Below are 25,777 nucleotides of genomic sequence, written 5' to 3' on the forward strand. Positions count from 1 at the left end.
AGAAGAATCAATCCAATTTCAGGACAACTTGACTCTACGTTGGACTTATTCATCACCAAAGATGTTATTATAGAAGATGTTAGGACAAACTACGAATGCAGTTCCGTACCACAAACCAGTCACAGGCATTATGACGTCAAAGATAGACCTCCCAACAATTGAACCAGTGGATAGATGGAAATGGGAAAAATCAAACTGGCCAAACTGCAGAAAACAGCTAAACCAAATGACAGTAATGAAGAGAGAGTTCCAATCCGTCGAATAAGTGGAAAGAAAAATAGGTGATATCACCAGAAGGATACAACGGGCAATTGACCACAATATTTCAAGTGACTTGACGAATCACAAAGGACTAGTCATCCCGAACGAGCTGAAGGGACTAATCAAGGGAAGGAATATTACTGGGAGAGCTTACTAAAGAACAAAGAGATATGAGTTCAAGATACACGGAGACAAACTCTCTAAAGAAACAGGTATAAGACTCAGCAGCCTGAAACAGAGTCCTCAGCAGACCCAAAGATGCCCCAAATAACAGACCAGGAAGGAACACATCGAAATCCAAGTAAAAGTGTCGAACATGTCTGATCAACAAACCATCGATGAAGTCAACAACGAGTACGACAGGATAACAAGAAGGAACTAATCTCTATTAGAGGAATAAGACTACCAAATACAGTAGAACCCCGATAAGTCGGTCCCCGATAACCCGGAAGTCCGGCTAACCCGGACCGATTTTCATCAGACAAACATTTCAACAATAAAAATGTTATGTATAATATTTGAGAGATAATGTGTATTTGTGTAATTTGAACTATGTATACGATAGTAAAAATGACTCATGGCACACGGCGGTGGCGGCTGAGCGACGGTCATTGTCTCGGATTTATCGGAAACAACAGGCATCTGTTATTTCTTTATTTATTTCAAACTGTCTTAGCATTGTTTAAAAAAAGACTAAAAGACTATTTAAAAAATTCTTTTCTAAACAATGGTCTTAGTTTTCACTGTTCATAACATCGTTCCGATTGTGACTGTATTGTGTGTAGTACTTACAGTCTTGTATTGTTTGCTTCCGCTTGCTTAGGTTTGTGTTTGCGTGTTTTTAATAATTTAGATGTGTAGGTACTGTGCATATATATATTTCATGTTATTTCAATTATAACGGAGTTTATCTGTAAGTATACCATATTTTATTAATTTTTACCATATTCTCCGGCTAACCCGGATTTTCGATAACCCGGATCGGCCGCGGTACCGATTAATCCGAGTTATCGAGGTTCCACTGTAAGTCCAACTAAAGTTGCTAAAATCATCAGGACATTTAAAGGAACCAGAGCTCCAGATGTCATCAATAAACACCAGTGGTGATCGGTTTCCATCGGCAATAGCCCCCAAACAATTACTCCAATTGTCTTGAATATATGCCTCTCAACAGCAAAACCTCATGCATGCAAATCATGCAATCCTAAACAAAATCGCGATTCATCTCTGAATGCTACACGATAGCATTCTGCCACTCAATGCTGCCGACTAGTCGTGGGCAGAATAAAATCAGTCCAAAGGCTCGAATGCGATTGTATAGTGTACGCATAGTAACAGTTCTACCTACTACTACAAACCATTGGTCAGCAGTTTGACGTGTGGTAGCAAAACGGTCTCGCAGAGCCAGTACTCTAAAGCGCCTATCCTGACGCTCTGTGGTTGACCAGGCTTTCTTCTTCGTGTTACTCTACCTTCGTTTGTCCACACACGACTCACACGCATAACCGTCATTGTCGTACTCATATCCCTACAGTCAACAATTCTAGCCCAGTAAAAATCGCTGACATGGTGGTAATTTTGGTGTCCTCGAACTCGGGGCATCTTCTTACACTGAATACAATTAGAATGAGGAATAATAACTCAAAATTTCTGTACCAGCTAGTCTTCATAAATCGGTTTCTTCACAAAAAAAAAATTTAAAGATAAATCTTTATTTTTACAAACACTATAAAAGAGGGAACATTGATACTTTAAATATAGTCATTCTGTTGTCAAAAAAGTAAGTTCAAGAATTTATTTCTTCCGAGTGTAACACTTCTAATGTCACTGAGTATAATAATAATAATCAAATTTTCTTATAGGTACTTACAGCTTTCAATCTCAATACTACAATTTTGAGAGTCAAGGGGGTAGTAATGCAAATCCATCATGCAAGCTAAGGTGGTCGTAAATCTCATCCCGTATTCTATGAATCCATCACCTCGTAATCTCACCAACTTGTTTTTCTCGGTCACGTCATGAAGGAAACTAAAACATTGCTTGTAATAAGGCCAATTTGAAACATATACACATATAATACATCTAAAAAGCCGGAAGTGTCGCGCGGGATCAAGTTTTTGATTTATTTTTTGGAGCTTTTAAAATGACTCAATTTACGGAGTTGGCTTTGAAAACCGTATACTCTATGTTTTAGGCGCAATTTATGTTTAGAGAAAAATGGTTAGCGCTAAGTGCCAAATCTAGCAATGATACACATTGCTAAATTAAATAAAAAATATCTAATGAGATTAGTTTTATGAATGGGTTTGACTATTGTAGAGTATTCGTAGTCCTAGAAAAACGATTTAGTATTTAATATGAAGCCAAATAATAGCGAGTCAACAATAATAGAATTGGCGTTAAAAACATTCATTATCATCAACCATTTTGAGTCCACCAGTTCATAGTGTCATAAAAGGCTTCATCATTGGATATGCGCTAGTCAAGGGATACCTAAATATAATGGAACTATAAGGTTCCAGAATTGTGGTATGGGTATCGTAAATAAATAAAAGGTGTACAATCAACTAACTTGCTGAAATAAGACTCCAGATTTATGACAAACTGCAGACTCAAAATAAACAATGAAGCATACCTAATAATCCAATGGTCTTATTGAAGTTATACTTCTTTAGGCGCGATCGGAAGTGAATTTTTATTATTCTGTGCGCATGCGCACACAAACAGTACCTATGGCGTTAGTTGCTAAATGTTTTAAGTTATGTATGTATTAGTCCAAAAAAGGTGTGGAAAGAATATATTAGATTTGGGCGTCGAAACGTTAATAAAATTATTTTTTCAATTTAATTGTGGCTTATTTCCATATAAATAGTTAATCATAAAATTGCCACAAGGAAATAGATTCAGAAGAATATATTAGTGTTTTTAGTAAATATATTTATTAGAATTTTTGTATCTTTAGATTTGTCTACCTCGGGAATAAGATAATAAGTACCTAATATTTAAAGTATTTTTATACTTCACTTGATCTATTTGACACTATGTCGGAGAAATCTTGCAGCCCGCACCTACACAAACAAAAGGAGTATAGCTCAGTGGTAAAGCGTTCGACTGGATATCAAGAGGTTCCCGGTTCGAATCACGGTCCTTTCTAATTTTTTTTAATTTTTGGTATTATTTTATAAAATTTTTTGGAAAGTAGTACGTAAAAATTAGTTAAATCTTTAAATAAAATATAAATAAACTGTTCGAAAGTATTTCATTGAAATCATATAATAGAAGTATAACTTCTTACATGCGTACAAAGTACACACATTCTTTTTTTTTTCATATTTTACGTGTTATAACTTTCAACTTACCTATGTTTGTCGTTAGCAAAAAATGTATCTGGTACCCATATTCTGTCTGAAAACTCTCCAGATAAAGTTAGATTTTCGTCATCGAAACCAAATGATAACCTCTCGTCTTTCCAATATTGATTTAAATAAAGAGTTATAGTATAATCCTAGAAGCAAAAAAATAAATAAAGTTATTTTAAGTTTGTCTGTATTGTTTGTATTGTTTCGGACAATAGTCAGTAGCAGCGACGGAAGAAGAAAAGAAAAAATGAGATATATTTTTAATGAAATTTTAATTTTTATTAATACAATAGAGGTTTCAAATTTTTTTATCGGAACACTAAGTAAGCAAAATTTTCTGTTTATACTCCTGAAAAAATTAGGTGATGAAGACCATAAAAGACCTAGTGATACCTGTATAATTGTATGCAAACTAAGTATATGAAAAGAAACAAATTAATCGAGAAATTTAATTGGAGAAGCCGATTTCTAATTAGATTACAAAACTATATTACAATACAATTCTGTATATTATAATTGACTGCCAAAAATATATAGTATATGTATACAAGGTGAGGCAGATAAACGGCCTATTGGAAATATCTCGAGAACTAAAGGCAGCAGAATCATGAAAATTGGAATGAAGGGGTTTTGAAGAGTGATCTATTTAATGAAAATATTTTAATATATGTGCTACTTCCGGTTATACCGGAAGTTGCTTATAACTTCGATTTTTTAAATGGGACACCCTGTATATTTTTACATTTTTAGATTTTCCTCATGTCTTCTTTCTTAAAATATGAGGTATTGTAATGCTGTACAGGGTAGTTTAAAAGATAATTACGTTTTTTTTCTTAATTTCGTATCAACATTTACAGCGTTTAGAATTGTAGTAGTTTGACATCAAAAACTCTACTTATGTTCAAATAATTTTTAATACTGTTTTGACGAGTTGTTAGTATAGATAAATTTTTAATTTTAATATACAGGGTTGGTCGAAACTCGGAATGAGTATTTTCTAAGTTTTCTTAAATGAAACACCCAGTGTTTTAGTATTGTAATGAAATAATATTTTATGGTACTTTTTTATTTTTAAGCATTCCCTATACCTAACTGCTTTAATTTGTGAGTTATTGGTGATTCAAGTCAAACATTAATTGTAACAAAAAATACGTGAAATTTTATTAGGTTGGCCGTGAAAATATTTAATTACAAATAATTTTTCGGAAATAAATACATAATAATATAGACTGATCCTTAAAATTGCCCATAATGGTTGATCCGTCAAAATTCCTACGTAGTTAGGATTGTTGGTGCGATTAACAATTAAGCACAAATTAAAGCAACTAGCTATAGGGAATACTTAAGAAATCAAAAAGTACCATAAAATATCATTTTATTACAATACTAAAATACAGGGTGTTCCACTTAAGAAAACTCATTCCGAGTTTCGACCAACCCTGTGCACTAAAATTCAACATTTATCTATACTAATAATTTTTAACAATAGTAGACTATATTAAAAATCATTTGAACGTAAATAGAGTTTTTGATGTCAAACTACTACAATTCTACAAGGTGTGAAATTTTCTACGAAATCAACAAAAAACGTAATTATCTTTTAAACTACCCTATATAACATTACAAAACCTCATATTTTAAGAAAGAAGACATCGAGGAGAATCCAAAAATGTAAAAATATACTGTCTTATTTAAAAAAATTATAAGCAATTTCCGGTATAACCGGAAGTAGCAAATAGACGAAAATATTATCATTAAATAGATCACTCTTCAAAACCCCTCCATTCCAATTTTCATGATTCTGTTGCCTTTACTTCTCGAGATATTTCTAATAGGGCTTTTATCTGCCTCGCCCTATATATATTTAGTATAAAAATTTATGTATCTACCATGTTCACTTCAGAAATTGCATCAAAACTCGCTATAGTTAAATCCATTCCAATATCCAATGGATCACCTGTAACATAAAAAGCAATATATTACTGAAATACTCGTATTTAATTACTAATATCAAATACAAAGTAATTACAAGTTTTTCAAAAATTTGTTTTTTTTTTCGTTCATCATAAAATATATTGAGTTATATGTATAAAGGCATGCAGCGTCTAGACCTATGCTACTTCTGTTTGATCCGACCATCCGACCTTCATGTTCGAGAATCATTATCGGAAGTGAAGAGATTCTGATGCCCTAAATTCCTGCCAGTCGCGGTGGTCAGGATTGGCATTTTTAGTAAAGCAAAATATAACAAATCATTTATATATATTTAGTATTATGTTTATATAGGATTGAGCCACAATCGTTGGTATAAAGAAAATTACATTAATTACATATTACATTTTAATTAACTACTGATAAAATTACATCTTAATTAACTACTGTTTGATGTTTCCATTTTCACTCCGGAAATCGTAGTCAGAAAATTAAAAAGAAAATTAGGTTTGAAAAATATGGGAAAACTTTCAGGTTATGAAATTTGTATATGTATTTCATATCGAAATTTCATATCATTAATACTTCACATCGAAGTATTTCGATGTGAAATATACGATATGAAATTATTATATGAAATGTATTAATGATAACCTGAAAATAATAGAAGTCAAATGTTACATCTTCTGGAAATTATTGTATGGAGTTGAAAGCTGGAAGCTCACTAAATTTCCATTAAATAAACTTCAAGCTTTCGAAGACGGTGTAGAAGGCTGCCACGCATAAGCATAAGCACGCATAAGCTCGGTTGAAAGAGTGACAAATAAAGAAGTATTATAACATCCAAAAAGCAACCCCAAATTGTAAAAATTGTAAAAATACGAAAATTGGAGTATTTTGCCCATGTCATGCGACATCCTGAACGATATGGGAAGAGGGTTTCCGGTCGAAGAAGAATATTATGGCTTTGTAACCTTCGTGGTTTAAGCTGCGTTGAATAACATTATAATAGCCAATAGGATAGCCAACGTTCAGTAATGGATATGATATGGAGAGAAGAAGAAGAAGTAAGAACTGTAACTTTCTGAATCTATAAATTATTATTAGTCGAAGCAGTAAAGCACTGAACCTCCGAAAAAAAAGGACAAGACGGATCTTACTAATTCTTTTTGCATTCGATTCGTGAATGCGCCAGGAAATGTTGTGAACCGGAGCCATGATATAATATTGAAAAACTGCATACAAGAAAATGCATTCTTAAAGTGCATCTCAAACAGACAATAAAAAAATTCAGAACTCGTCAATTATCGGCGAAAATGAGTTCAATTTTGTTACTCGGGGTTTTGGGGTCGCTGAAAACGAATATGACGTCAAAAGTGATCTCCGGAGTACCTGGTGCCCAGAGTACTTACTGTGTACCTCGTCTTGTGGAGTTTTGTGCAAATTCATTAAAAATTAGTCAAAAATCATTACTCGGGGGTTTTTGGGGCCGCTAACGACAAATATGACATCGGAAGTAATTTCCGGAGTACCTGGTGCACAGGGTACCTACTGTTTACCTCATATTGTTGGAGTTTTCGGCAAAAAACGTATTAAAAAATTAGTGAAAAATAATTACTCGGGTGTTTTTGGGGTCGCTAACGACGAATATGACATCGGAACAGATCCTTGGACTGGTGTCCAAGGTACTTACTTCTTATGGAGTTTTCGGCAAATTCATTAAAAAATTAGCCAAAAATCATTACTCGGGGTTATTTGGGTCGCTGACGACGAATATGACATCGGAAGTGCTCTACGGATTACTTGGTACCCAAGGTACCTACTGTTTACCTCGTTTTCTGGAGTTTTTGGCAAATTCAGAAACAAATTAGTTTAAAGTCATTACTTAGGGTTTTTTGGGGTCTCTGACGACGAATATGACATCGAAAGTGATCTCCGGTGTACCTGGTGCCCAGGGTACCTACTGTTTATCTCGTAACTAATGATGTTTGATTCATTTTTTAATGAATTTGCCGAAAACTCAAAAAAACGAGGTAAACAGTAGGTACCTTGGGTACCAGGTACTCCGTAGATCACTTCCGATGTCATATTCGTCGTCAGCGACCCAAAACCCCCGAGTAATGATTTTTGGCTAATTTTTTAATGAATTTGCCGAAATCTCCATTGGGCACCAGGTATTCTGGAGATCGCTTCCGATGTCATATTCGTCGTTAGCGACCCCAAAAATCCCCGAGACAATATTTTTGACTAATTTTTTAATATATTTTTTACGGAAAACTCCACAAGAGAGCTAAACAGTAGGTACCCTGGGCACCAAGTACTCCAAAAATCACTTCCAATGTCATATTCGTCGTTAGCGGACCCAAAAACTACCGAGTAATGATTTTTGACTCATTTTTTAATGAATTTTAATGACGAGGTAAACAGTAGGTACCCTTGGTAACAGGTAGTCCGGAGATCACTTTTGACGTCATATTCGTTTTCAGCGACCCCAAAAACCCCCGAGTAACAAAATTGAACTCATTTCCGCCGATAATTGACGAGTTCTGAATTTTTTTTATTGTCTGTTTGCGGTGCACTTTAAGAATGCATTTTTTGTATGCAGTTTTTCAATATTATATCATGGCTCTGGTTCACAAAGTTTCCTGGCGCATTCACGAATCGAATGCAAAAAGAATTATTAAGATCTTAGTGCTTTATTGCTTCGTCTATATTTATAATTTGCAGAATGTAATTTCTTTAGCGAAGTGAAGAAATCTACTCTTATCACATGTATGTATAATAACGTTAACAGGCCTTTTAGGTCCATTACTGGATGGATAATTTCCATAATTTTCTGTTCTTAGCTGTCAATTTCTAATCTCTGATTCCAAGCTCAGTGACACCTTCCATTACTGCATCTCCCATTTCCTTCTTGGTCTTCCTCTCTTTTTTGCCCTCGGGTGCTCTCCAACCAATATTCTTGACTTGTCTGCCTTCCTGCATTCTGTCTAGATGACTAAGCTATTCTAGTCTGCGTTTTCTGACTATTTTTGGTACATTTCTTCGTTCATTCGTTTTCTCCATACTCCCTTAATTACATTTCCGCAAAATATTCTGCAAAGTATCTTTCTTTCTCAGGCTTTCAATTTATTCTGTATGGTTCTACATACAGAGTGAGTTTTATATAGGGAAACCCTCAGTTATCTCTATTTAAAGTGTTTAATAAAAGTTCATAAGTAAAGTTTATCCATATATTCTTTTTAAAACACAAAACGGCTGCAGAAAAAATATTGTACGTAACAGGATCCAAAAGTGATTTTACGAGACTCGCAGGATTCCAGGACTCGCCTACGGCTCGCCCTGGAAACTTCCTACTCGTCTCCTAAAATATCACTTTCGGAACTTGTTACGTAAATTACTAATAAAAATCTGTTTTTTGGCCCAATCAGACATTATTCTAGATTCTTTGGATTATTGGGAACAAAAAGGTCTTTTGTAATTGTTCTCCAAAGTTAATCGTTTTCGAGTTATAAACAATTTAAAACTGAAGAAAACGAAAAATGACGATATTCAAGGTTCAAAAACACAAGTAAAAAATATAATTTTTGAAATCATGAAGTGTCTATAGTCAATATTCATCTTTCTTCTATCAGCTCCGTATCAGAATTTTTGGTATGTTTTCTTCTCAAAACACTGTTTTTAAATTGTTGTAAATGAAGCGCTTATGAGAGGACGGGCGATCGGGCTGCAGGTACTAGTACACTTTATACCAAAAGAACAAAAATAAGCATTTTTTCAAGATTTTTTTCCTCAGAAACTTTATTAAAAATGAACATAAAACTTTTTACATATTAATATCTAACTCTTAGAGAATACAAAAATTATATCTTTTGTTCATTAGTCATATGTCATAGTATTTATATCAATAATGTTCATTAGTCTCAATAGTGATGTCAAATTTACTTTTTATACCACAAACTCATCTATCTATCCACCCTTTTTATTCTGTTTTAACTTCTAATTTAATTAAATATACACAATTTTTAATTTTCTCATATACTCAATGCTCTTACTCAACACTTATCTTCATCTGACCCCACTTTAGTTGTAGCTTAGACACTTTTATCCAAGTTATTAATTTTTCTTTGCCCTAGATGTTCTTTAACATAAAAGGACATAATAAAGAAATTTGGACTAAGCTTGTAATACAACCTTTTCAGTCTTGTAAATTTGTGTTGATGAACCCATCTATATTTTATTAATTGATAAATAAGATTTTGCATTTACAACTTTTTCAGCATTTGATATCACGACCCCTATTTTGTCTCTAATTTTTCAGCCAGTCTCTCAGCCATCATTTGTGTTGGTTCACAAATATAAATTATCTAATTTCAAAACACAAACCATACATTACATTCTCTGTATGTTGTTTTGCCTACCTTTCTTTATCAATTTACGTACACTTCATTGATGATTGTGGGTACTCAAATTCCCCCCTTCTATTTTACATCTAGATAATCTATTCTCACTAACTCTTTATTTTTATAATTCCAACACACTGATGTTAGCTGTTATCATTGCTTGTACTATAAACAACTATAAATTTAGTAGCTGTGTAACCAATTTTTCATGATACTTCAAGTTCCATTGACAATTGTTGTCTTGACATCAGACAGATTCGCTTTTGATATCTCACATCTTAGTTGCCATGCCCCGCTCACTCTAATAAAAAACATGTAATCGTATTTATTTTCCTTCCATTTAGTCAGAGGCGCTGATGTCGGCATTGTGATTGGTGGAACGTGACTTTTGACAAATCCTGCGCTATCTGTGAATCTGTGTTCGTGTTCGTTCGTTCGTTGTCGTTCACTTATTTTATATGGTCGGTTATGTGATGTGTTTGTGTCACCATAAAAAGCTGATATTCAGTCGTGTTTTTTGATATTTTTGTTATTTCATAATCGAGTACCTTTTTAAAGGTAAGTTTTTCTGATTGTAGGTACTGTTTATCCAACAGTTTTAAAATACACATTTTATTTCGCGTTTTGTTGTTAGGTCTAATGGCTCCGTTCAGCTGTGTGTGCAGACGGTGAAAAAATTCGACAAGTAAACATTTATTTAATCCAAATTACTCATATTTCTATGTAAAATGTCACATTATTGTATAAATCAATAAGTAAGAAACAAAAGTTGTTTGTGTTTTACCTTTATTGTCCACTTGAATAAATAAAATATTAAAAATATTGGAAGTACCGTATGGAGGCTATGTACCTAGCATGGAGGCTAGATTATGGCACCCTTCCCATCCAATCAACAACAAGTACGTTTAAAATTTCACACCTATCATGTCGAAGCTACAGACCACTTATGTGGAGGCCAGATTTGTAGTATCCTTCCATTTAACCTGGCGCTGAAATACGTGACATATTTTTTGAAGGGTAAGATCGCATTCTACCAAATCACACAACACTTTTTTCTATGTTAGTTGCCTGTCAGCTCTTGTAACATAATGACCTAATTTGTTACCTTTGACCCACTTACAACGTGTGGGAGTCATATGTTATCCTAGGGCCGTATCCTTAGGGATTATATCCATCCTTTGGAATTTGTTATGTTAGCTAGTATTTGTTATATCCATCATTTTTCGAAGCCTCGACTTTTGCGCCCTGTATAATATTAATGTACGAGCATAAATGAAAAGGGGTATATTTTTTGTACTTTCTAATAGTTATAAATTAATATGTAAAAAGTTTTATGTTCATTTTTAATAAAGGTTCTGAGAAAAAAATTCTTGAAAAAGATGATTATTTTTGGTCTTCTAAAGTGTACTAGTACCTTAATGTCGAAAAAAAAACAATTTTTTAAAATGAAATAAGATCAAATTACTTATGAACTTGGATGTAGGTACTTCATAATTTCAAAAATAATATTTTTTACTTGTGTTCTTGAGCATTGAAAATCGACATTTTTCGATTTTTTTCAATTTTAAATTGTTTACAACTCGGAAACGATTAACATTAAAGAAAAATTACAAAAAACCTTTTTTGTTCTCAATGATCCAAAGAACCTAAAACAATCTCGGCCCGGGCCGAAAAAAATAACTCCGAAATTACGACTTGTAGGTATAGGAAATATTAAATGAAAAATAATTAGTATTTCTTATGAACTCCAAAACGCAAAAAATATACAGGGTGTTCCATTTGAAATAAGAAAGTTCATTAGATTTCCAGAAAAACGAAAGTTCTGACAACAATGTAATTACGATTATAATATCGGCAGCTTTAGAAGACCCTTACCCACCAAAATCTACAAAAATCGTCCAAGCCGTTTCCAAGATAATTGAGGGTTTCCATACATAAAACTCACACTGTATATTTATAGGCCATCTCTCGGCCCCATATTGTGGGTCCAATTATCGTTTTATATACTCTTATTTTTATATTACACGATATTTCTGTTATTACATACTTGATTTTTTGTTTAGACACAGACATATTATTTGCCATATTAGGACCTACTTTTGTAAAACATTTTAATAAATATTTCAGCCATTTCTAAAGGGTTACTTGTTTTTTATTGGTAGTATGTGAAATTTTTGTTTGTTTGGTTTTATTACCAAACAAATAAAACAGTGTAAGGCATTTTACCAGAACTTGAACACCACGCAATAGGCTACTTTTGAGAATTTAGTGTTTTTTTAGTGAATGTTTTTATTTGATTGTGTTTATTATAAACGAAATGCAATAAATCGACTTAACGCGTTTGAAATGAACACATTTAAAAGAGTGTTAAGGATTGCATGGGTAGATAGAATCACGAATATAGAAGTGTTAAGGAGAATAGGCAGAGAAAAGGAAATTGAAAACACAATAAAAGAAAGAACATTGCAATATCTAGGACAGGGGTCACCAGTTAGTTTCCCTGAGGGTCCGTTTCGAAAACCTATGACACTTCCGGGGTCCGTACTTAATGCTACGTGTGTCCGGCTGTTCTGATTCGGTTTCTTTGCTGATTCTTGTTAAAAATATCATCCCCCTCAACAAATCAGAAGCGCAAAGAAAAATGCGAAAATAAGCATTTTCAAAGCTTAAAAACTCATGTGTAAATTATTATTTTTGAGGTTGTCAAGTGCCTAAATTGAAGTTTAAACATTAACTTTCAAGATTTTGATGAGTAATCGGGGTATATTTCAATTTATACCGTTGTTTTCAATTGTTAATTATTATGCGCGAAAACTATCAACTTTTGAGAAAAGTGACGAGATACCTTTTTTGTTTAGAATCGCCCAATATACCTAAAAATACATTTTTCGGGACAAAAAGATAGTTTTGACTTTACTTAAAAAAAATTGTTTCCTTTGTAAAAAAATGTACAACCTGTCTGAAGTCTGGAATGAGTTTAGTGCAACTGATTATCATTAGGGAGCTAAGATTCATCTGTTAGCTTAGATCTGTAAAGATTTTTAATAAATTAAATTTTTGAAAAGGCGGCTTCGCACATATTATAAGTTGAGCCAAACATAGTACACAATTTCATGGTCAAACATTTTCAAAATTGTAAAACACTATATTCTGAATTTAATCGCGGTCCGCACAAAACTAGCATACGGTCCGCTAATTGGTGACCCCTGATCTAGGACATGTGATGAGAGGCGAAAGATATAACATCTTGAGACTCATAATAATTCAAGGAAAAATAGAGGGTAGGAGGAGCGTAGGAAGGAGACGCGTTTCCTGGTTGAAGAACCTGATAGTGACGTTGATTATAGTTACTTTAGAGTATTCGTTACAAATCGTTACTTTTGTATAAAGTAATTATTTACAGTATTCGTTACTTTGATTACTATGATTACTTTTGTTACTTTTGTATTGAGTACCGGTAATCATATCGAAAATCGTATTTCTCAGTAGGTAGGTATTTTGTATAAAGTAATAAGAATTAGAAATTGCTAAGTAAAACTAGAGCATCTACGGACGTTATGTATATGCGGCGTTTTTTCTTAGCATGATGTTACAGAAAATAGGTATAATTAAACAACAAAATGAGTTTTAATATAATTTATTAATTCTACATATTTAATAAAAAAACCAAATTTATTATACCGAATAAATCCTAACAAACAAAATTTAATACAAAAGCAAAAAAATTAAATATAAGGGAAAGTGGGGGAATGGTGCGCGGCGGGTAATCGTGCGCTGCAATATATTTCAAATTCCGTGGAAGATTTTATGGATCCAACCAGTCCTACACCTTTCGGCCAATCTGTTGAATAGTTGACGCCATTATCTTCAGTCGATCGATGCACGTGGACTAAGCGAGATCCGATTATTGAAAATTGCAAGAATTCTTCTAGTTTTTCTGCTCCAAAAAATAGGACGGTAAGTCCTTAGGCTTTATTCAATTGCTTTGGACTTATTATTGATTTAAATCATGTTGTTTAACGTGTATTTTGGTGCATCTGTTGGTTGATATGGTTCAGTAGTTTTCCGTTTGTGGTGATGATTAGTATTTAGGGCACAAAGGGGTAATAGTGCGCAGGAGTGCGCACGATTACCCCACAAACAATGAAATGGTAGATATAAAAATTACCATTTTTATTGCCAGATGCCACGAACCTACTCTAGAAAATCTACGATCCTTAAATATATTGATGAAGATTTAAAAATGGATGTAATCAGAAATGATGGCAGAAAATACAAGAAACAAGAGGGCCCGAATCGATTAAAAAAAAAGATTAACAGGTTTGCACACGCCACCCCGTTTAGGCCGCACAGCTGTACAGCTGTGTTTCAGGTGAAGTAGAAAAATAATTAAGAAATTGTTGTGTTAACGCTTACTAAATTATTCTATGGCTTAACATAAAGAACTTAGATGACTGGCATTCAGGTATGCTGAAGAAAATAATATCCTAAATAGTTTTAATAAAGAGAAGAAGTTAGCTAGCAAAGATTCGCTTTATGGGTTTACAAAAAGGAGTCCTGATATAACATTAAGACAACAATCAGGGGCGTCATTTGGGCGTCCAGGGAGGCATTTGCCCCCCCTGGCCCTGAAAATGACTGAAATTTACAGAAAATACATCAATATTCATCATAACATCATATATAATGTATTGTATATATAGTGCTTGCCCCCCCCCAAACAAAATTTTAAATGACGCTCCTGACAACAATTACAAGCACACCAATGAAGACAAAATTGGAGGAAGCCCATACAAAGAGATGATTAATGGACGAGAATCTTAAGAGAAAGGATGAACAGAAAGCAGCAAGAAGGCAACTGCTGAAGATGTTTTGATAAAGAATCGCCAGATATCTCGCCAGACAGAGAAAAGAAAAAAACAAAAAAAGGCAAACAAAAAAAGAAGAGAGTGCAGAAAGAGCTAACACCTGAGTCGTCTGATGTAACAGACGATGATTTGTCAGATATTATCGATGAAGGAGAATTAGATGATGTTGAATGAAGCTTCATTCCACCACCGTTAGAAAAACCAGCTGCACGTAACAAGACATGCTCTATTTGTGGGGAAAGTGGGAAAAAGGATTTTGATATACATGTGTGTTATGCGTCTCGGGGAATCACGCAGAATGTACAGCTGTAAATACCCCAGAAAATTATAAATGCAACTTTTGTTTACGTTAAAAATATGACATTTAAGTATATTATACAATTCTTATTTCTTCATAATATTTTTATACTTTTGAAAGAAGTGTTTTTGTTACATTAATTTTAAATTAATTTTTTTTCTAACATTAATTTAGTGCGCACCATTTCCCAATCTGTGCGCATGATTACCCTCATGGGTGGGGAATCGTGCGCAAAGGCACTTCTTTTCTTTTTTTAATATTATGCTTTTGAACTTTGTATTTCTCTAAAATTTATTTTACATATGCAAAGTAGAATAGTTAGGGCTTACTCCAACGTACTGGATGTTATGATAGATTGAAAGAATTTACAACAGAATCGATTTCTGCTTAAGTGCGCACCATTCCCCCACTTTCCCTTACAAAGAAATTATTTTATTAATTCTTATTTTGCTCAAGGTTTTGCCAAAATTGTAATCTATTTGAAGGCATTATGGTTTTGAGATTTTTAATAAGGGTTTCTTTTTTATTTTTTGATACTCCACAAGGAGATGTAAATGTCTGAGGGCTGGGAAGTTTCTTATTTAAAACTTTATTTTGAAGAAAATTCATTTCAAACATACTATCAGATTTATTTGTTAACTTGTACTTTAGAGAAAATGATCCCCTGTTGGCAACAATTTCTGTTATTTTCGCCAAGTAAGGAAGTGGCTCTATTTTTTTAATTTTTGCTTGTGATGCGAAATCTTGCCACTTAAAAAATCTGTATATTGCAATGTTTTTATTGTAACCTTTTTTGAATTTGCATTTCCAACAGCTGTCGCAAAATCATTAAAATCGTAAGTTTTTTTTTGTTTTTTTAAAGATAGTTCCACCTGATGGTTGAAGCTATCGGCGGGCATGAAGGTGTGTCCTGGCACACACAACATAACCGCACCATACACAAGCTGAGAAGGAACTAAATTAATTGATAAATCGCGCAAATTACGTAGAAAAAACACAGCAATTGGGCATTGCTTAGAATAAACACAGTAACTGCAGGTTCCGACAAGTATATGCGGGGTTTTACCAAAGTAATGTTGTAGTTGCGGGGTTTTTCCTTAGTTCTACGCACGTTTTTGTAGATGCTAGGTTTATTATTTCTTTCAGAATATATAGTTGGGGTTGTAAATATTGTACTTTTATTAAATAATCATGTAAAATCAACCCCCTAGATCAAATTTTCGTGCCTAACTCAATTTTCATAATTTTTGCATATGCGGTGTTTTTCCTAAGGACGGCAGAATAGTCGTTATTCGCTCTGAAACGATTGGTACGAAGTAATCAGAGTAATCAAAGTAATCAACGATTGGTACGAAGTAACGAAGTAATCAGAGTAATCAAAGTAACGATTTGCCTCTGTGTATAGTAATCGTTACTTTCGGTATTCGTAAGTAACGAGTACTTTGTAACGAATAGTTACTTTTTCAACATCACTAGAACCTGAGAGAATGGTTTGGTTGTAGCTCAAGACAACTGTTCAGAGCAGCTGCCTCGATGGCCAGAATAGCCACGATGATTGCCAACCTTCGTCGCGGAGATGGCACTTAAAGAAGAAGAAGATAAACAAATTGATGTCTTTGATTTTATTTTATATAAAACGATTTACTTAGCTCTCTGCTTAAATTTCTTTAATTTCGATTAAAGGATTTACTAAAACCGCCTCTGGCAATAACCAACTACATGTATTCGGTACTTAATCGAATTTTAAATCTCAGCCCAGAATTAGAACTAGCGAGAAGAGAGAGGCATGTCACTTTCATGTTTTTCAGCTGTTTTATCACCGAGTATGTTTAACGTCTAACATCCTTTCAGTCTTATCCTAAAACATTCAGCGTCGCGTTTATCTGACGTTCCATTTTTACTAATCACTACAAGTCCTAGGGGAATCGAGAATTGAGACCGAATTAACAAGATTGCCGAGACGATTAACATCTGCAAATTTCGTTTTACACGAAATCTGGCTCTGAGCTAAGATCTGTTTACATGATCATTTAATTAGGCGCTGATTCGTATTGGGATGGAATTGTGATTGCCATGAAAAATTTATGCAACTCAAATATTTACTTTTTTACTTATTTTTAAACAAAAAATTACTAAAATCCTTTATAAAAGGTAATTTTATTAAAATCCCTTAAATGATACATCACAGAACGTTTTCGGGATAACAATTCCACCATCAGTGCTTTTTACAGGTTAAAGACATGCTTGAGCCATTAATATATCGCACCTTGAAAACCATAGGGCAGTAACTGCAAAAATCATAATATTGAGTTATGAGCATTTTAAGTTTTTGTAAAGTTAATTTTATTTACTGTAATTCCAAAAACTAAGCTGCAAACCTGATATTTGGCACAATTGTCTTTAATTTTACATATTTTTATATGAATTAAAAAGTACGTAAAATTTCCCCCAGGAAATAGGTATTTTATCACATACGGCCATATGGTTTTAAAAAATATATCAATTTTCTCACATGATACAGTAAAAATTCATATAAAATAACAGTTTTTTTATTGATGGTACTTATTTATTACAAATTTTTAGTATTAACACTTAATCAAAGTCTTGCATATTATAATCTGTCGCTTATATAATGTCTGTCGGTTATAATTCGCTTTTCTTTTGGGATAAACCCATCTGCAATACGACGTTGTATATCAATTTGTTATAATATTGTCGCTTATTTCCAGTATTGCAATCAAATCTCTATGCAGCACTCTATGTTTTGTTGCATTCAAAGGATGTTTCCTTAGTAGATCTTGCTTTCATTTTACGAGCGTGGGTCACATTTTGCACATATTGCCATATAGATCTGGGGTTTTGTTCCAATTTTAGAACCGTAGAGCATCAACTACTGCAGATAATGCCTGATGGTATAAAAAGAAGTATCGATTTTTGACAAAAGCCATAGAGATGTATCTTTCTGGTGCCGAACAAAAAATTTTTTGCAGACGCTGCTATATAGCATTAAAAAATAGATTTTTTTTCCTATTAGACTGCATTCAAAGGTCATTTCATGAAAAAATTGCAGATATTGCCATATGGTTTTCAAGGTGCGATATGTGAGTGAAAACCCTTTATACCTTAAATATAGATATAACATGTTTATATTACTGTATTAAAATTACAGTGACGTTTAAAATATTCCTGAATTCAACATCAGGCACCCTCGACACGTGGGTTGCTTTTATCCAGTCCAGAGGATGGATCCTTACATCACGGACATTAACTAGTGAAGCACTGATGATGGAATTTTTATTCCTAAAACGTTCTGTGTTTACCTGTTATAAAGGATTTTATTATTTTTTTGTGATTTATGATATACAGCCAAGTAACAATATAGCTAACTAACATAGCTTTCTTACAATAATGTAACTCATGGATGATATAGTCCATGTGGTGAGACGGCTCCTGTCTGAAAAAATATCTGATTCGGTTTCTTTGTGGATTCCTATTTAAAAATGTCCCCTTTAAACAAATCTGAAGGGTGCCGGGTGGAATTTTTGGGCAGAAATCGTTTAAACAATTTTTTTAAACAAATACAAAAGATCATCTTTTTTTGACCGGGGAAATATTTTTTATATTTTTTGGGTGGTCAGTCTAAACAAGAAATAATGTATCTTGTGATTTTTCTCAAAAATTGATAGTTTTCGAGTTATGTATAGGCGATTTAAAATCTAAAAAATGCGAAAATACCCATTTTCAAGGCTTAAAAACTCATATTTAAATTAGTATTTTTCAGGTTCCCAAGAAATTAAATTGTGGTTTAAACATTCATTTTCAAGGATTCTGCACACAGATCGGGTCTAACTTCAATTTACACCGTTGGTATTTAATTGTTAATTATTATGCGTGTCCATCTGATTTTTTTGCCGGTGCGGAGCGCAATATTCCCAAAAATCTCCTATTTCCCCCCAAAAAGTATATTTTTTGGATTCTTTGGGATATTCGAAATAAAATAGTTTTCTTATTATTTTTTTCAAAAGTTAATAGTTTTAAAGTTATAAGCGATTTAAAATCCGAAAATACGTATTTTCTCGTTTTTCGAATTTTAAATCACTTCTAACTTTAAAACTATCAACTTTTTCGAAAAATGACATAAAACATATTTTATTTAGAATGTTCCAAAGAATCTAAAAAATATATTTTTAGGAGGAAAATAGGAGATTCTTAAAATAGAGCGCGCCGCACCGCCCGCACCGGCAAAAAAATCGGATGGAGATCGGTTAGATCCGATAACTCTTCATAATCTTGAAAACAAATGTTTAAACTACAATTCAAGTAGTTGGCAACCTCAAAAATACTACTTTAAATATGAGTTTTTAAGTCTTGAAAATACGTATTTTCGCATTTTTCAGATTTTAACTCGCCTGTAACTCGAAAACTATCAATGTTTGAGAAAAATTACAAGATATCTTTCTTGTTTAGAGTGACCCAGAAAACCTAATTTTCGTATCTTTACCCTTTTTTTCGGGTCAAAAAATGTGATCTTTTGTATTTGTTTAAAAAAATTGTTTTAACAATTTCTGCCCAAAAATTCCGCCCGGCACCCTTCAGATTTGTTTAAAGGGGACATTTTCCATTAATCCACAAAGAAACCGAATCAGAAATTTTTTTAGGCGGGAGCGGCCTCACCACATGGACTAATAGTCTTTTTGCGCAGTACGAGAATATTCTTTTGAAAAAATGTGACTGAACCAAAAGTTATATAACACGGCCTCCTTGTCCGAAAATGACCATGGAAGGATCGACGGCAGTAATAATAATAGATGTTCACATATCCAAAAATATAGAAATAGCAACTAGAGTACAGCAGGGTTACTCTCTACCAACATCACTATTATTTTTAATGTCGCTAAAGAATGAACAATAAGAACTACCTAAGTAAATTGTACAATAATAATTATAACATCGACGTAGTAACTTGTGGCGTACGCTGAAGACATAGCATTGATTAACACAAACCTAAATAGTTTAATGGAAGAATTTGCGAACTTTGGAAGCATCCAAAAGGGGTTTGGCAATAAATCAAAATAAACCTAAATGCCTAATATGCTCAAGAAAAAAGTATAGTTAAGGTGACAAGGATTGGCAAATATGAGTTTGAAAAGGTAGAAGACCTTAAATATCTTGGGGTCTCAGTTAATGTAACTAATAATAGAAGCGTAGTAATCAATAAAAGAATCCTGGCAGGAAACATAACAAACTGGTAATACAACACCTTCCACAAAGATAAAAAGCTTTAGTTCGCCGTGATTTGATGGTGGTATTATAGGTTTTTTGGGTCGCTCAATCTAATGAAAGTGGTCTGGAAGCCCAAATGTGGTGCGTTTAATTGTCATTAACAAATTATGGTAAAATTAGACCTTAATACTATCAACTTATTTACAGTGCTTCTAATAATTCCTGAAAAACACCTAATTTTACCCATAAGTTGTTAATAACAATCAAACGCACCACATTTGGGCTTCCAGACCACTTCCATTGGATTCAGCGACCCAAAAAACTTATAATACTACCATCAAATCGTGGCGAACTAAAAGTGTCCACGGGACCCCTATGTTGAGACTAGACTAAATAATCACATAGTGTGCTGCAGGAATGTGCCTGACACAGAAAAATAAAGATAGATTGAGGATTCTCAGATACCGAGGTCATCAAGAGGAAAGATGAGACAGAGAGAAAAATAATTCGAAGAATAGCACGCCCACTAAAATTAGGTGATAATGAATTTAGAAAACTGATGAACTAGGAAGTAAGAGAACTTTTAAAACAAGAAGACATTGTCAGATTGATCTAGGCAAGAGCCTCAGATGGATGGCAAGACCCAAAACCAGATATTTGAGGACAAAAAATGTGCACTGCTACACCTATGCATGATTTTAAGAACTCAACGAGTCCTACACCTTTCGGATGATCTCGTGAACAGTTGACGCCATCATCATCAGTCGAATGTTGCACATGGACTAAGTGAGGTCCTATTATTGAAAATCGCAAGAATTCTTTTAGTTTTTGTGCTCCAAAAATTAAGAGGCTAAGTTCGTAGGATTTATTAAGTTGCTTTGAGCTTACTATTGATTTAAATCTTGTTGTTTTCCATACATTTTGGTGCATTTGTTGGTTTATATGGTTTAGTAGTTTTTTGTTTTTTGTTTCTTTCCAGAGGAAAGAAAATCTATGATTCTTACATTTACTAACGAAGATTTACAAAATCCTCTGTATGTAATCAGAAGTGACGGAAAATAAGTAAGGAAAACGATAAGAGCTTTCGACATTCAAGATCGACTTCAAGAAAAAGACGAATGGGTTTATGTACCTAAAGGCGCGACAAATGTAGGCTCTGTCTGTTGATGGTGGAAGAACTATCAGGGCCGTTTATTGCATGGGTGCTGGAGAAAATTATATTCCACTCATGTTGGTTTATCACGAGTTAAACCAGAAATTAAAAGAAAATCTCGAACAATCGAAAAATCTTACAAGCTCACCAATGAAGATAAAATTGGAAAACGCCAAGGAAAAAAGATGACTAAGGGACGTGAATCCCAAGAGAAAGGAGAAACCGAAAGCAGCAAGAAAGGCAAGTGTTCAAAAATGATTTGTTATAAAATCGCTAGATATCTCGACAGACAGAAAGAAACTTGAAAGCAAACAAAACAAGAAGAGAGTGCAAAAGGAGCTAACACCTGAGTAGTCTGATGTAACAGACACTGATTTGTCAAAAATTATCGATGAAGACAAATTATATGAAAAAAGACTAAGTTTTCAATCCAATGGCATTTAAAAAAACATAATGTTATTGTACATCCCACCAGACTGAAAACAATGCGAAACTTCTCTGGTTACACCTCCGAGGCTTCTACAATTTGCAAGCCATTACGGATCCTGAGACTAAGAAAGATGACGGAATTTTACAATTTATAATGCACGCCCCATCTGCTCAGCGCGGTAAAGTTCCAACGAGAATGGTTCCCTTCGTACTCCAATCAGAGTAAATATGTAAATAAAAAATGAATAACCATTTTCAATTTCGTTGCAAAACGAAAATACAGCCGCATCTTATTCTAGTCCAATCAGAGAGTGGAGCAAGCACCTCTACCGGTTTCGAAACTTATTAGTCTCTCATCAGGAGGCACATATGCTGCTCTATTTGATCCAACCAAAACAAACCCCGGCGTGCAGTCACGGATTGCAACGAACGAAATGGCATAGATGCCCTAGCGGCAACTGCTAGCAAAAGACTATGTTTTCAATCCAATGGTTTCTTTTGGATCAGAAAGAGCAGCATAAGTGCCTCCTGATGAGAGACTAATAAGTTTCGAAACCGGTAGAGGTGCTTGCTGCACTCTCTGATTGGACTAGAATATGATGCGGCTGTATTTTCGTTTTGCAACGAAATTGACAATGGTTATTCATTTTTTATAAATTATATGATATAAAATTAAGTTTTATTCCACCACCAGAAATCCAGCTGCACCTAGGGACATGTTGTATTTGCTGGAAAACAGAAAAGAACGATATTTAAAGAATATTATAAAAACATTATTCAGTGCGCACCATTTACCATTCCGTGCGCATGATTAACCTCGTGGATGGGGAATCGTGCGCAAAGTCACTTCTTTTCGTTTTTTAATATTCTGCTTTAGTACTTTGTCTTTCTCTAAAACCTATTTTAAATATTCAAAGTAGAATAATTAGAGCTTACTGAAACATACTAGCAGGTATGATAGATTTAAAGAATTTACAACATAATCGATTTCTGCTTAAGTGCGTACCATTTCTCCACTTTACCTTACACAGAGAAAAACGACTCAAAAATGGATTCCCACGAGAGAGAAGAAGGATAACAAAATGGATTGAAAATTAAAGAGAGACGTTAAAAGATAAGTATTTAAAAGTAAAAATGTGATGTGGGTTCCATAATGCGCAGAAGTCGATATGTATATTGGCGGAACAAGAGATGGACAAGCGTGAAATGCCATAGGCTTAAAGTCTCTGGATGGAAGAAAAAGAAGATGCTGCTACTAATATAAGGTTAGTAACTTAGAAATAGGGGAAAATTCACTATAAAATTTTGTTGAGAAAAGATATATGTGAGTTTCGAGGTAATGGAGAGGAAAAAATAACTTAAGGTACACCAGTAAGAAAAATAAAAATGCAACATATAAGAGATGTCTTAAAAAAGTCAAAAAAAGGTAAGCCACGAGAACTGATAGACATCTAAAAATTGAGCTGGTTATGTTGGGCGAAATATATTACATGAGATGGTGGCTCAGTTATTTCTGTTATTTAATAAATGTACATATACAATGACGTCGACTTTGCAAAGTAACAAGACACTTACTCAACACACACACTTCACATTACACCTGAGTTAGTGATAAGTTATACAATTACGTGGCTAAAGGTTCTAGTTCTAAACCAAGGCCAGAATCAGAGAAAAAAAAACATATACAAGGATATCACAGATGGTTCGAATATTTCTATATCAGTGTTGAATGTATAGCAAAAGGGATAAACGTGTGTGCTCTAATTATATGGGAATAACTGTTACCAGCTTTTTTTATCTTTATATTACTTTTAGTCCTGTCGCCAGGGGGGGTACAACGGCCTTCTTAATTCAGATGGACTTACCCAAGCTTTTTTTATGTATTTTGGCCCGTAGAACACGAATTTTTTGGGTAACAGTTGATCCGGATGTCGATAAGTTTGTTATGAACAAAGAAGTTGAGGAATTATATAACAGCGATTTCTCGCAAAACAAAACATTTTTTTTTGTATTTTTTGGGTCATTCTAACCAAAAAATGTTCCTACAAGTTTTTTAGTAGGATGCATAGTTTTCGAGATAAACGCGGTTGAACTTTCAAAAAATCGAAAAATTGCAATTTTTGAACTCGAATAACCTTTGAATAAGAAATAAAATAGCAATTCTGCTTACCGCCTTTAAAAGTTTGAGTCAAATTATATCTGTTTTGAATATTTGCATTGCTAAAAATTTATTTTTTGATTGTTAAAAAAAGCTATAAACACATAGTGTTTCCCGTGCCTAATACATGCGTTTTAATGCACGCTACGTAGAAATAGCCTCGCTTGCACTTTTACCTCTTCTACCTACTCGTTCGATTTTAAATGAGAAATCATTAAAAACATCACTCAAGCACTAGGTGTTTATAGCTTTTTTTAACAATAAAATAATAGGTTTTTAACAATACAAATAATTAAAACCGATATAATTTGACTTGAACTTTCAAATGCGGTAAGCAGAATTGCTATTTTATTTTTTAATCAAAACTTATTCGGGTTCAAAAATTGCAATTTTTCGATTTTTTGAAAGTTCAACCGCGTTTGTCTCGAAAACTATGCATTCTACGAAAAAATTGGTAGGAACATTTTTTGGTTAGAATGGCCCAACAAATACAAAAAAAGTTTTGTTTTGCGAGAAATCGCTGTTACGTGATTCCTCAACTTCTTGGTTTATAACAATCTTATCGACATCCGGATCAACTGTTACCCAAAAAATTCGTGTTCTACAGGTCAAAATACATAAAAAAACTTGGGTAAGTCCATCTGAATACAGGAGGCCGTTGTACCCCCCCTGGCGACAGGACTATTTAGTTCACATGACTTAATACTCTTATACAACAGATCATAAATTAAAATATTGTTTCTACAACCGTGTTAAAAATGCAATTTTTAGCACTCCATACGAGCGTTAAAAAAAGGCCCTAGTGCTTTAAAATATTTTTTTGCATGATTGATCATTTTTGACTGTTTACCGTGACAGATTTTACGTCAGTAGGTGACATTTACTAGCAACTCGACGGTAAGTAATCCAACTCGACGGTAAGTACTCCAACTCGACGGTAAGTAATTCACTTACCGTCGAGTTAAAAAATCTCTTAATTTTAATTTATTTTTTGAAAGAATAAAGAAAACTAACGAATTATTTATTAATATTGAAACTTATGGTACAATTTGTTAAATTATTTAATGAAATCCCACTTGTTTGGGCTGTGGTTTCACTTCTAACAGAAACTCCTGCAGAATCGCATACATTAGTAGTATTACTAGTATTAGAATAATTGCGGAACACCCTTCTTCCCAAGCCCGTTCAATTTCTTCAAATTCACTTTCGCTCATATTTTAATTTATAATAATCAAAATTGTACTTAAAATTATTGACAACTAAATAAAAACTCAATTCTCCATTGTTGTTATGCACCCTAGTTACTACCTAACAACCAAAGTATCTATCTTGATAAAATGAATGAAACTAGTCAATATGACGAAAATGTTTAATTTTATAATTTATAATGGTATCAATCGTGCAAAAAACGTTATAAGCATGTCGAACGTTAAGGGTAACCGATCTCAGACAATAATTGGAGTCGTCGCTCCGCTCCTCCTCCAAACAATTGTCTTCGATCGGTATAAAGCCCTTACCGTTCTCCATACTTAATATACTATTAAGGCACTGCAGTTAATATTGACCGTATAGACAATTTTAATGTAATGTCAAAAAAATATAAAAATGAAATGTCAGTCAAGTTCAAGTAAAAGTTTTTGTAGATATTGTCCTGTAATTACGTTTGTAGAAAAAATATTGTATGATATGCGTG

The 25,777-nt window shown here is 33.5% G+C and overlaps 1 protein-coding gene across 1 annotated transcript in view; it reads right to left on the minus strand.

The window, feature by feature from the left end:
* LOC114329718 (gamma-aminobutyric acid receptor subunit beta-like) overlaps window positions 1-25,777 on the minus strand; it is a 46,651-nt gene that overhangs the window by 14,130 nt on the left and 6,744 nt on the right. The window contains exons 3-5 of the mRNA XM_028278900.2: window positions 5,510-5,577; window positions 3,621-3,766; window positions 2,132-2,289 (exon numbers count right to left, since the gene is read on the minus strand). Of these exons, the coding sequence (XP_028134701.1) occupies window positions 2,132-2,289; window positions 3,621-3,766; window positions 5,510-5,577 (372 nt within the window). The remainder of the gene's footprint in view (window positions 1-2,131; window positions 2,290-3,620; window positions 3,767-5,509; window positions 5,578-25,777) is intronic.

The sequence above is a fragment of the Diabrotica virgifera genome, chromosome 5, assembly GCF_917563875.1.
Source record: "Diabrotica virgifera virgifera chromosome 5, PGI_DIABVI_V3a".
Classification (NCBI taxonomy): domain Eukaryota; kingdom Metazoa; phylum Arthropoda; class Insecta; order Coleoptera; family Chrysomelidae; genus Diabrotica; species Diabrotica virgifera.